Source organism: Pterocles gutturalis, unplaced genomic scaffold (genome assembly GCF_000699245.1).
Source record: "Pterocles gutturalis isolate BGI_N339 unplaced genomic scaffold, ASM69924v1 scaffold6036, whole genome shotgun sequence".
NCBI classification, from domain to species: domain Eukaryota; kingdom Metazoa; phylum Chordata; class Aves; order Pterocliformes; family Pteroclidae; genus Pterocles; species Pterocles gutturalis.
This window is the reverse complement of record NW_010097629.1, coordinates 18,296-30,529: the sequence shown is the minus strand read 5'-3', so window position 1 is coordinate 30,529 and position 12,234 is coordinate 18,296. Positions and strand designations below refer to the sequence as shown.

The 12,234-nt window shown below is 57.6% G+C and overlaps 1 protein-coding gene across 1 annotated transcript in view; it reads right to left on the bottom strand.

The window, feature by feature from the left end:
- Positions 1-321: 321 nt before the first annotated feature.
- RAB11FIP3 (RAB11 family interacting protein 3 (class II)) overlaps positions 322-12,234 on the bottom strand; it is a gene marked incomplete at its 5' end in the record, with an annotated part of 22,788 nt that continues 10,875 nt past the window's right edge. Inside the window, 9 exons of the mRNA XM_010079800.1 lie at positions 322-547; positions 1,399-1,539; positions 1,931-2,086; positions 2,898-3,035; positions 4,883-4,964; positions 5,961-6,101; positions 7,680-7,783; positions 9,318-9,411; positions 12,138-12,173. Of these exons, the coding sequence (XP_010078102.1) occupies positions 434-547; positions 1,399-1,539; positions 1,931-2,086; positions 2,898-3,035; positions 4,883-4,964; positions 5,961-6,101; positions 7,680-7,783; positions 9,318-9,411; positions 12,138-12,173 (1,006 nt within the window). The remainder of the gene's footprint in view (positions 548-1,398; positions 1,540-1,930; positions 2,087-2,897; positions 3,036-4,882; positions 4,965-5,960; positions 6,102-7,679; positions 7,784-9,317; positions 9,412-12,137; positions 12,174-12,234) is intronic.

Below are 12,234 nucleotides of genomic sequence, written 5' to 3'. Positions count from 1 at the left end.
CGAGGAAAACGCCGGCACTGCTGCTTCCTTCTCCATCCCGATATCCCGATATCCCGATATCCCGTGGTTCAGAGAAACCCTCTCCTCACAGCTTCTGGTCGCACCCCATGCGGTGCCAGTGCCGTCGGGACAGTTCCCAGCTCCACGGGTAGCGGGGCCGACACGGGTCCCTCCTCCAGCTGTCCGGTGCCTGGGTTACTCCTCCAGGTTCCCTTTCACCCCTCCGAACCAGGAGGGTTTCAAAATAACGGAGTCAGACAACAAAGCCTTGCTGCTGTTTCTTTTTTCCCCTGGTCCGCTGGCTCGTTCCCCCAGTGACCTGACGCGATGCTTCCTCATGCCTTCATCAAGAGCCGTTTCCAGTCCCTCCTCATCCTCTCGGAGCACCACATCTGCAGCTGTCGCCGAGCGCAGCCGGCGCCTCTCGCCGCCCTTACTTCACCTCCAGGATGGAGGGGTTGGTCTCCATGATGGCCACGATGATCCTGTCGATGTAGTCCTGCAGGCGGAAGTTGATCTCCTCCTGCTTCTGAATCGCCTCCATGAGCTGTGAGGGAGGGAGGAAGGGAGCGAGCGGTCACTGCCCGGGGACGGAACCGGGGCTTCTCGTGGCTCTGGGCACCCTTGGGGGTTTCCCTCCTTTACTCTGCCCTGGGCTGCTCTGGCCACGTACAAGCGTTCGCCGGTGACTTCTGCTGGCTCTGACACCCCGCTGAGCTCCTGGCTCCTGCCCTGCAGGGCACCCTCACCCCCCATGGGTGTCCCTGCACCCCCAGATCTCCCAACCACGCCGGGGGTGCTCGGCCACAGCAGGCAGAGCCCCAGGCGGGGATGTCCTCAGCTGCTGGCCCCACTCACTCCTCTCCTGCAACTTCTCAGCCAGATGGGACCTTGGGGAAAGCAGGGAGCATGGCCTCTCTCTTTGCCCCCCAAAATGTGTGTGTGTTCCCATCACACTGCCCAGGGCCAAAGATTCTGACGCCAGCTCACACCCTGGTATCTGGGGTGCAGCCATGGGGCAGGGAGACCACGTGCCAGAGAAGCCCAGATCTTTCTTAAGAGCTGTTTTAAGACAGACAGATGGACACCCCGGTGCTCACTGGCCTGTCCCAGGAAGGCTGTCACGGGCCCGAGAGCGGAGCTGCCAGCACCAGCAAAGTGGAAAGGAGCAGCTCCCCCCACTCCCAGGAAGGAGGGCGGCAGGCAGGGTACGTCCTGCAAGCTCTTCAGACAGTTGTGTGGGTATTTCTCTCCTCACGACAGCTTTCAGGTGGATTTTGGGAGTGAGCTGGGCCACAGACAGGGCCACAGCAGCTGCTCCCAGGCCCTCGGTGGCTGAGAGCAGAGGAGGGGCACCAGCACCCCGGGAGGATGCGGGCAGCACCCCACGGCACGTACCTCATCTCTGGAGACCGAGCTGATCTCCGCTGCCAGGGATTCAGAGAAGGAGGCTGAGAAGAGGTTCTTGGCTCCCTGGATGCTCAAGTTAATGATCTGTCCGTTCAGTTCGTCGTTCTGCTCCTTCAGGTTCCTGTTATCCTGTTACAACAGACAAACCAGAGGCTGCTGAAGCACGCGGTGCCCTCGGAGCAGATCCAGCTGGGGATCTTTAGCCCTAACCAGCAGCTCGCACAGCGCTGGGAACAGTGCACGGACTCCTGACTCCAGACTGGAGAACCTCTGGGAACACGGGACATGCTGGGGAGACCCAGGGGACAGCAGAGAGAGGGGCTTTGAGCGCACACGCTGTCCTTCCGAGAAACGAGCCAACCTCTCCCGTCCCAGGAGAGGAGAGCTGCCGGGTCCATGCCCAGCTCCTCGGGAGGGAGCCCCCGGGCCCCTCTCACTGCTCCTGGGTGTCAGGGAAGCAGCATCCCCTCCTGCAGACCGAGCAGCCGCAACGCTCCCCTCCCCGCCCAGCCTCGCGTACCTGCTTGAGCTGCTTGATCTCCTGCTCCAGCTCCGTCTCCCGCGTCCTGCTGTTGTACTCCTGCAGCCCCATGCTGCTGCTCCTGCCTCTGCGCTGCTCGGCTTCCAGTTTGAAGAGCTGCAAGTGCTCCAGCTGCTTCCTGAGGTCCTCGATGAGCTGTGGCACGAGGGAAGGGGACAAGTGAGTGCCACATCCTCTGTGAGTCCGCCAGCTCGTGGCTGGTGCGACAGACGGGCCGTTCCCCAGCTGCAGCAAGCCCTTTCTGGGAGACACAGGGCTTCGCCTTCCTCCCGTGCATCTCCAGCAAACAGGAGAGCGGGAACTCCTGAAATGCATGCCAGCAGCCCCACTCCCTGAAGGACTTTGTTGGAGCACCCAAGATGCTGGCTCTGGGTCCGCAGCAGCAGACAGACCCCCCCGGCCACGCAGGCACCAGCTCCCTCCTGCCGCAGCGCCGTGAACCCCCGTCTCACCATCTCAGCATTGCCAAAACCACAATAACTTCCACTTTGAGCCCCAAAGCTCTTCTCCTGCCACAGCAGCAAGCCCTGCTTGAACCTCCAAGCTGGAATGACCAACCCCAGAGGCCTGGAAGGGTTGGGGCTGGCAGCTCTCAACCACGCAGCCTTGCACCCCTCTCCTCTGCCTGCTGGTCCCACGTGCCATCGTCACCGTGCTCCTGCCACCGCTCCTTCAGGCAGGAGAGGACCAGGGCCCACGGGAACGGGCCAGCCCGGCACAGCCCCACGGGGTTTGCAGATGCCGACACACTTGGCTGAATTTTAACACAGGCACCAGGACAGGTTTTAGGTAGTGACGCTGCTGCAGCACCTTTCTCTGCCCAGGCAGGACCCACTGCCCCAGTTATACCGATTTTTGGGGAGGTTGCGGAAGCCAGCTTCCCCACAGAGCCCTAATTTGGGGACTAGCAGGACAGCGCTGTGCAGGCAGCCCGGGCTCTGCTTACCTCCTGCGTCGACTCCTTCTCCTTCTGAAACTGGTGCCTCTCCTGACTCAGCTTGTCCCCCATCTTCCTCTTTTTCTCCTGCTCCTCCGTGAGCTGCACAGTGAGGTCTTCAATCTCATCCAGCAGCTTCTGCTTCTCCTGTAACGACACCCAAGCTCGGCTCCGCCCGGCGCTGCTGGGGCTCTTCCCGCCGGCTCAAGGACGCGGCGCACGCCGAGCACCGCGGGGAAGGCTCCTCTCGCTGACGCACGCGGATGCTCTGCCTGCGGGGAGTTCATCTGCTGGCTGAGGGCTCCAGAGCCCGAGCGCTTTGGCAGCAGCAAGACGAGCCACATACCAGAACAGTGCTGCTGAGAGGTAGTGAGAGATGACTTGAGAACAAATGCATGCAGGTAAATATCTGCACTTGGGTAGCTCTCGGGGCAGCGTGGTGCTGGCGTGAGACAGGGCTTGGGCAGGACTGCGGCCAGCACAGAGGCTACCGGCCAAGAAGAGACATTAAATCATAAAGCTCCTTAGGTCTGAATTTCAGAAAAGCCAGAAATCCAAGATCTTAAGCCACTGCGGGGATGCTCATTCTCGATTTCAGATATAAAAGAATTTAATTGAGGACTGACCCGAGAAGGAATCTGAGTTCAAGCCAGGATGTAAAACACACAGCCCAGCTCTCCTGCTCTGTCCCCTTATACCCAAAGCCCTGCCTGGACATTTGCAGGTAAAGCTTGTCATGGTGGTGACACCAGCCCTGCACAGGACATGTCCCCGTACAGCAGCACCCTTCCGCCTCGGACCAGCTCAGCTCCTCCCCAGGCTTGCAGCTTCCAGCCTGCTTTTCCCGGTGAGGAAGGTTTTGCCTTTCAGAACACCCACAATGCCACCAAGACAGCGGCTGACGCTGGTGGTGGCTGGCCCATGGCACAAAGGGGCGAGGAGCAGAGGTGGGGGGAGCTCCAGCCGCTGGGTCTGGGTGCTCCACGGAAAGCACCGCGCCCGCAGGAAACCACAACGCTGACAAGATCCTGATTTCGGACAACAGACAAGATAACAGCTCATCCGCAGGGCTTCCCCCTCGGCAGGGGACCGCCCCTCTCCCTCCTCATTAATGCCATTAAGCACAGAGAGAAGCAGTGCTGCTCTGCGGAGAGATTAGGGGTCAAAACCCACTTGGTGAGGCTGAACACAGCCCGGCAGGAAATTCATCCTCCGACCCGCGGCGGTTCTCCTACCCCTGTCCTCAGTGTGCTGTGCTTACAAGGTCTCGGCAGAGGCAGACTGCTCCGTGGGGGCCACGGCAGGTAGAGACGGAGCACTGAGGGCCTTCATCTGGGCACAGAGGTTTGATTTCGCTTAATTTTAATCTTCCATCTGCCGTAAACTTGGACAGAAACAACACACAGCCTTTGCACCAGCTGTTGCATCTCTAACCCATGTTCTCTCCAAAAAAGAGACCGCAGCGCCTCGGCAAACCTCCCACTGCAGCTGCGTGAGCTCGAATCCTGCGCAGGGCAAGAGGGGAGTGGACCTGGGAGACACCACGGCACTTCGGAGACTCCACGCTCTGCCCAGGCAGGAAGCGGAGATGAAGCACGCCCGCTCCTCTTCCTCCCTGGCAGCCAACTGTCCCAGTCCTGCTGAGGGCTGCGGCCACGGGGACAGGGACAAGCTTCCACAAGAGGGCACGAGTCCCCTCCTGACCAGCCAGGACAGGGTGCCACCGGCTCTGCTGCCGCAGAGGTTTATTAGGAGGGGGTTTGTTAACCCCAGCCTCCAAGCCAGGCGCTGGGAGCCTGCAGGGACAGCGGTATGGGATAGCCCTGGTGCGAGGCCAGCCCTGCAGCTCTGCAAGGATCTGCTCGTTACATTAAACAGATCTCACGCAGGCCCTTTGCACAAAAGAGAATTTCAGCTCCAGCCACGTGAGGCAGCAGGTGGAAACCCAGAGACACGGCTCGGGCTTGGGCACCCCACACACACCCACTCCTCACCTCCTGCAGTCTCTCGATGTTGGCTTTTAAACACGGGACGCAGGATCTCAGCTCGCTGTTCTCATCGTCCAGCTGCTGCAGCCTGCAACAATAAACAGATGGGTAAGAAACTCGCCCAGACATCCCGGGTGTGGGAGACTTGGTTGAAACATCCCCAGGAACATGAAACCAGGATGTGCTGAAGCCAAGCCAGCAGGGATTTATCTTTTCAAAGCAAACCCCAAGACTTCCACTTATTTCTACTCCCAGAGGAAAAAGGGGGGGGGAATCCACAGATCCACCCGACTCCTGGTGAGCCCGCTGTCCCGTGCCGTGCCCTCCTCCATCAGGTCCAACACTATTCTTTACACCAAGGGCTTCACCAGCGCCCACAGCCCCAGCACTGGGCACCAGAAGGCAGAGACATCGCCTGGGCAGAGCCAGAGCAGGGGTTTGGAGATGGCTTTGCGTTCTCCGGGTGGAGTAACACCCCTCTGTCATGGTAACTGTCCTGCTACAAGCCCAGTAAAAACCCCCACTGCCTTTATCGTTCATTTACTGCACGGCTTGAGCAATAGCAAAACACATTCTAGAAAAGCAGCAAAAAATAGCCCATCCAAAAACCTGACAAATCAATGAAACCTCTCCTACAGCACCTCCTCCTCTGGGAGCACCGTCTGGGACACTGCCTGGTGGACAGCTCTTCCTTCCAGATATTCACCTGCTTCCATGAAGGTGGAAAACATCTGAGCATCCAATGTACTTCCACAGGTCACTTATGGAACAAGCACTAACGAACCACCTCTTTGTTCACAGGCTGTGGGGCAGGCGCACGGCTGGAGAACGTGAGCTGCATTTAAACCGCAGCAGGGAAATTCAAATAGCCTGAGACTGGGTTCCTGGAGGGGCTTGATTTTGTAACGAAGGCAGGAGAAGCAGCCAAAACTCAGGGTTTATAATGACTTTAGTGACTCCTTTAACCAAGTTAAACTCATCTCTACTGCACTTTGTCTCCCCAAAGGCTGCGGTCGCGAAGCATCAGCCTGTACACGTATCTCAGCGCATACACACGGGTCCAGGAGCCCTGCCCCAGCCCCACCTGGCCTGCAGGTTCTCGATCTCGATGCTCTTCTCCCTCTCCATTTTGCTCAGCAGCTCCCTTTGCTTCTTGATCTCCTCCAGGAGGGTTTGGTCAGCTCTCAGCTCCTGTTCCTTCAGCTGTTCCTCGAGAGCATTTGCCCTGCAGAGAGGAGAAAAAGAAGATTAACCGATCCTGATGGCTCACCCCGGCACGCTGCCATCCCACGGGAGGGATCAGACTCTTCCCAGCCTTCCTCCCACCCCACGGGCGAGCTGGGAGAAGCAGGGTGTAGATGCCAGGGGATGTGCACCCACGGCCAGCTCAAGCAGCACGTGTGCGAGAGCTTCCCTTCGTCCCAGCGGATGCGGTGGGAAAACACCACGATCCATGAAACCCCGAGGACACCGCTGCTGGCAGCCAAATAAAGCCAGCCAGCGGTACCTGCTGGCATGGGCTCTGTCTAGATTTTTAAGTCTCCAGGCTGCACGAAAGCTGGAGGAGGCCAGCCAGGGCGAGAGGTGAGGGTGAAAGCACAGCAATCCTTCCGTAACCCCCTCCCTGCGGGTCACAGCCACAGCATCACCCACAACCAGCTGCTTCAGCGCAAACTCATCCCAATCCTCCTGCTCGCTCTCCCATTTTCCCCAACACAGGATCTGCGGGTCAGCCTCCTCCGTGTGCCAGAGTAACAGCGATCCACGCGGTCCTGAGCTGTGCCTGCTCGGGCAGGGCGCAGGCAGGGGAAGCTCCAGCCCGGCAGGAAGGTTTCTGCCAGATGAACCCATCCTTGCTGAGTACGCTCGGGGCTTTACTTGATGAAAAGCCGCCTGACGCTTCGGGGCCAAGCCGCTGAAGTGAGAACGTTTCCCTTGCTGGAAAGTTTATCAGGGATTAGAGAAACCTTTGTCTGAGTGGCTCGGTTCCCTGACACGGTTGTTACTTAACAGACTTACAGCCCTATAGATAAACTCCTGCCGGGCTTATCTGCCAGGGTAAACATGCTGCTGGAAGGGAGAAGCCTGCCAGATCAGTAAAGAGTGATTACATCAAATGGGATCCCACGGGCTACACCCCAGCTGGGATCTGAAAGCAACAGCATCACGGGTGGCTGTGGGGAGGGTGGGGATGGGCAGCAGGGACCAGAGGGGCCAGAAAGAGTCCATACAGCGTGATATGAAGTGTATTTCCCTCCTGAACGGGAAGCTTTCCAAGAAGCACGACCCCCTGCGGTCCTCCAAGCCAACCCCTGGAGACCTTCTGGGATGGACATGAAGGGTGGGAACCCCATTAAAATAAAAGATTTAAAAAAAAAAAATATCTAAACAGCACTGTTAGAGTTAGTTACATGCATCTGAGCACAATATTGCTAAGGAGGTATTTGCCGTTTGTCCCGGCTGAGCTGCAGCCGTTCCTTGCACTCCTGGGAATTTGCCAGGGACCCAGAAAAGCACGAGCAGGATGTCCTGACCCCACACACGAGGCTGGATTTAACCATGGCCACCCTCTGCCTCGGTGGGATTGGCTCAGCAACGACAGAGCTGTCAGGTTTTCCTGCTATTTTCTCCCTGCTCTCCGGCTGCCTCCTTTCCCTGCACACTGCGGCAGCACCGGAGCAGCTCCTGCCTGCGCACCGGCAGCGGCTCCCGGGACAGCACAGGGTGCTGTGACATGTGTCTGGGGGACAGAAAGGTGCCACAAAGCTGCGTTTTGGGCATGGCCCGAGCCCGGCTCCCTTACCTGTGCACGAGCTGCAGGTTCTCCTGCTTGAGGCGGCTGTGCTGCTCGCCGTTAGCGGCCGTGTCCTTCTCCAGCTCCGTCACCCGCTTCTCCAGAAAGACCACCTGCGTGATGGGACAGGGGAGATCAGCCGCCCGCACTAAAACCCGCTGGCAAAGCAGCACCGAGCACCAGAGCAGCTCCCACCACCTCCAGCACACCGTGCGGGCACTCCCCTGGGTCGCTTTCTGGGGCTTGTGACTTAAAAATGGATGGTTGCCACCGCAGTCTGGTAGCTCTGCCTTTATTTCAAGCATCCTTTCAAAACATCCCTTTACACCTGTGTTCCTCTGTGTTGGATGTCTCCCATGTACCAGCACAGGGCCAAACACCTCACTCTTGCCTTTCTTCAAACCCTTCAGGATAAAATCCAACACGGAGGCGCAGAGGGATCCCAGCTGGATCCCTGGAGCTCGGCCGCATCCCAGTGCAGCCCCGAGGCTGGGGATAACCACAGGACTGGCAGATCCTGGGTGCCCAGCTACGGGTAAATAGAGTCACGAGGGACGAAACGATGCTAGATGGTGGGGGTCAGAGACGAGTATTTTCTCCCCGGACCTACAGATTATTTCAGCTGTATGTGCATTTTCATTCACTTTCCATAGATAGTGCAAAACTTTGAAAAGCAAAGGGGGCCAGGAGTGCCCCCCAACTTCCCACCCAAGCAGGAGCGTGGGTGGGTGGGGAACCACAGGAGGACAGAGTTTGTGGTCCCAAAAATCCCATTTATCCCATAAAAGAACAATCACAAAAGAGGGGCAATTAGGAGCACACCTGCAAACCCCCAACCATGGCTCTGGGGAGGAGGGTGAGTGACACGCAAGTGCATTAAAAAAAGAAACATGCAGAGACACAAGACCTGTTTTTAAAGGTCTCCTGTGCGTTATAATTACAGCAGGGTGCAGCCAAACACGTGTATTGCTCTTTCACAGGTTGCTCCACGCAGCTGTCTGTGATTCCAGTATTAAAAAGCCATTTCCAGGGAGTTTCAGGGCTGCAGCAAATGCTTACACAAGCCCCAACTCACCCATCTTTAACTTTCCTGCTTCTCCTTAGCTATTTTTAGCTCGAGGTGCTCAAACAAAAGCTTGTTTGTGTTCCTGCCCCACTCCCATCTTGTCCTATAATCCTTTCTCATCACACCCCAGTCAAACCCAGCAGGGCCAGCACAAAATCAGCTTTACACCCTCACGGCACGAGCAGCCGCGGCAGGAGCGTGCCGAGGAAAGGAAGTCCTTGTTGCGCATTGGGTGACTTTGCTCATCTCAGAAAAGCAGAATTGGAGAACGTTTTATTACGGGAAGCAGAAGTGAAAATACAGCCTGGGAGCAGCTACGCCCTCCTCCCAGCAAGGCGCAGGGAAGCTGTGCTCGCCGCAAGCGGGGCAGCACGCCTCCAGCCTGGGACAAGGCTCCAGTGCCACCTCCTGACCCAGCGCAGGACTGGGAGCGCTCTCCTTCTCTGTCCCTGCGATGCTGAGGGCTTCCTCCGTCCCCCTGCCCTGCCCGGTGTGAGCTGCGCGGCCAGAGGAGCTCCAGCCCACCTCCTGCTGGGGGATCTCAAAGCACCGCAGGGCTCTGCAGACAGCGCCGCTCTCACCTTGTCCGTGATGTCCTCTTCCGTACACTCCAGCGTGTCCCGGTAGGACTCCTCCATCGTCCCCACGGACAGCGTGCTCGTCTGGTGCAACTGTCTGTAACAGAGACAAACCACCCCGACCCCCAGCAACGCCAGCGTCAGAGCCAACATCGCCGGTCACGGCCAGCTCACGCGACAGCCGCTGGTGCAGGATGCGGTCCTCTCCCTCCCCTCCTCAGCTGCCACCTCCCTTCCCGAGGGGTTTAACAGCCCTGCTCCCTCTCGGGCTGCAGGATTTACAGCAAGGGACGGCGCAGGCCAGGTCCTTCTCACCGCCACAAGCTCTAACGGGGAGGAAGCTCGACACCGGGGTGTGCCGGTACCGGGGCTGAGCAGCGGCTGCTCACCCTGCCAGGGGAGCGCAGACGTGGACACGCTGCTGGGACTTCATACCGTGATCATTTTTCCTTGCTCTTTGGAATGGAAAGAGATAAGAGCTCGCTCTTCCCTTTCTCTCTTTATGGATGTACCAAGGCTGTGCGTTACCCAGCAAAGGACAGAGTTCTCGGCTCTGCCCACCGATAAGGTTAATAAGAGGTGGGGGGCAACGGGTGTAAGGGGAGGGAGGGGGGAAACCCCCTGAAGGTGTTATGAAATACCCCAGCCCACCTCCCAGCATCGCTGTGGCAGTGAGTTAATCATTAGCAAGGCTTGTGACAGGGGTGCCCGCAGCTTCGCGGCCAGCGACGGCTTCGCGGCCATCGGCGGGGGACCTGCCTGGAGGGGCTGATCCCTGCCCAACCCCTGCAGATCCGCCCCATCCCCTCCTGCCAAAGGAACCCGCTATTGCCGCAGGGAGGGCTTGCTGCATTCCAGCGCTGTGGACCCCAGAGAAACCCCCCCGCTCTCCCCCAGCAACCCAAAGGGCGAGCAGCCCCGTCTGCCTTGGAAGGCAGCGCCGCTTGGAGCGGGAGGAGAACGAGAAAACCATGGAGGTTATCTTTGAACCTCACTTTTCCTGGGAATTGGTAATGTGGGCTCTCCAATTCACCCTGCTGCACGATCTGCTCATGCAAATATTCATGAAGCGTAACTGGCATTTATCGGAGAGACCGCAGCTGAGCACCAGCCTTGTTTTGCTGAGTATATATTTAGATTTTACAGTCCCGGGCACATTCGTCATTTAAATCATGCCAAGCACAACAGGGCCTAAGCAGCTGAGATTTCTTGGCACAAGCAGTAGAAAAATCAGGAAAGAGCCCTTATCAAAATAAAATCAATTTCCTAAAAGTGAATGTTTTGGTATTATTCAGTAATTACAGTATTTGCAACAAAGGGCTTGCTTGGGGTTGATCTTAAGGATCTGGCTCTACACTGCAGCAAAATCCCGTGACCTCTGTGGTTATCACAAACTGAACTTGACTGCTCTCGAGTTAACCAATATTTACCTCCGCCCATAAATCCCAGTCTCAGAAAAGCATCTTGCAAATGCAAAGGGACTAAGAGGGTTCAATCCCCCGTAAGACAGGGCATCTCCGTTCCCTAAAGCTTAACTCAAATCCTCCCCAAATTTGCTCTGCCAGACATGGGACAAAAACTAGTCCTAGAACAGGAAACCTGGGGACAGGCTGCTCCCTTCACCTTTCTTTCCTGCCAATGTTTTTCACAAAGATCTAGAAAGTAAGACGACCGGAACTAGGAAATGTACTATCAAGGACCCGCTTCCTCGCCAGGAGGGGAAATCGTGCCAGGGAGACTTGCTGACCACAGGAAAAACGGCAAAGGGAAAGGTGTGAGAGCAGAGCCGGGAAGGAGAGGTGGGGAGGAGCCGCTCGGTCAGCGCGGCGAGCGCCGGGGTGCAGGGGGACCAGCAGCACCCAAACGGAGCCGCCCACTCCCCTGCAGCATCCCTGGCCCCTGGGATCCAGCAAAGGGAGAGGCACGGACCACAGCAGGCAACCACCCTCCTGAGCGGGCAGAGGCGGGCAGGCCAGCTAAGACAAACCTTGGCACACTCTTAAAAGGACAAGGACACGGGAACAGGAGGGATGGGGAAGGGAAGGGGAGCACCAGGTTTCATCGAGAAGGGATGGACCCTCTGCCCCAGCAATTCAGAGCTTCCAACTCTGAATTCAAAATCTGTTTCAGATTCAAACTCTGCAGCTTCTCCTGTGTAGGCAGGGATAAAAATGTCCCCAAGGAAAGGGTGACTGACACTGCACGAGGCGGTCCCGCAGGACAACAGCGTTAACCCCCAGTGTGGTGTTACCTGCAGTCACCCCCCAGAACTCCCCCAGGCCCCTGACCGACCCTACCCGAGCTGGGAGCTGCTCCAGCAAAGTCGAGCGCTGAGGGTTACGCTGAGCAAACTCACACAGAACCTAGAGAGTTGTCTAAGGGGGCTGGCTTTTTTGGGGTGCTGCAGAAATCCTTCTGAGTCAGGGTACAGACTGGTCTGGTCTCCTAAAGACTCTAGAGCCCCGCCATGGGGAGGGGACAGCCCAGCCAAGCAGTCCAGAGGGACATCACCCCCTTCTAGAGACTCCTTCCCTGCTCCACATGTCCCCTGCCCGGGCACTCGGGGGACGGAGCGGGGAAGCACCCCGACTTTTGTCCTGGAAAAACATCAGCTTGACACCAGCTGCGTGCATGAGTGAGAAACCCCCATTTCAGAAAAAAGCGCTGTTGCAAACCATGTCAGAATTAAACCCTCTTTTCCCCAGCGCTACGCAACGTCCAGAAATCCGACACTGCATATTTATTTTGCCAGCGTTCCCTCCGCGGGCCCGGCAGCCGGGACAGGCACCCCCTCCCCGAGCAGGAACGCGAGCCCGAGCTTACCTTGCCACCTTCTTGCTTGAGAGTCTTTTATTTGGACTGCAAAATGAAGAGAACACAGGAAAGAGTTAGGAAAGCTGACAGCAGAGAGCGAGGGAAA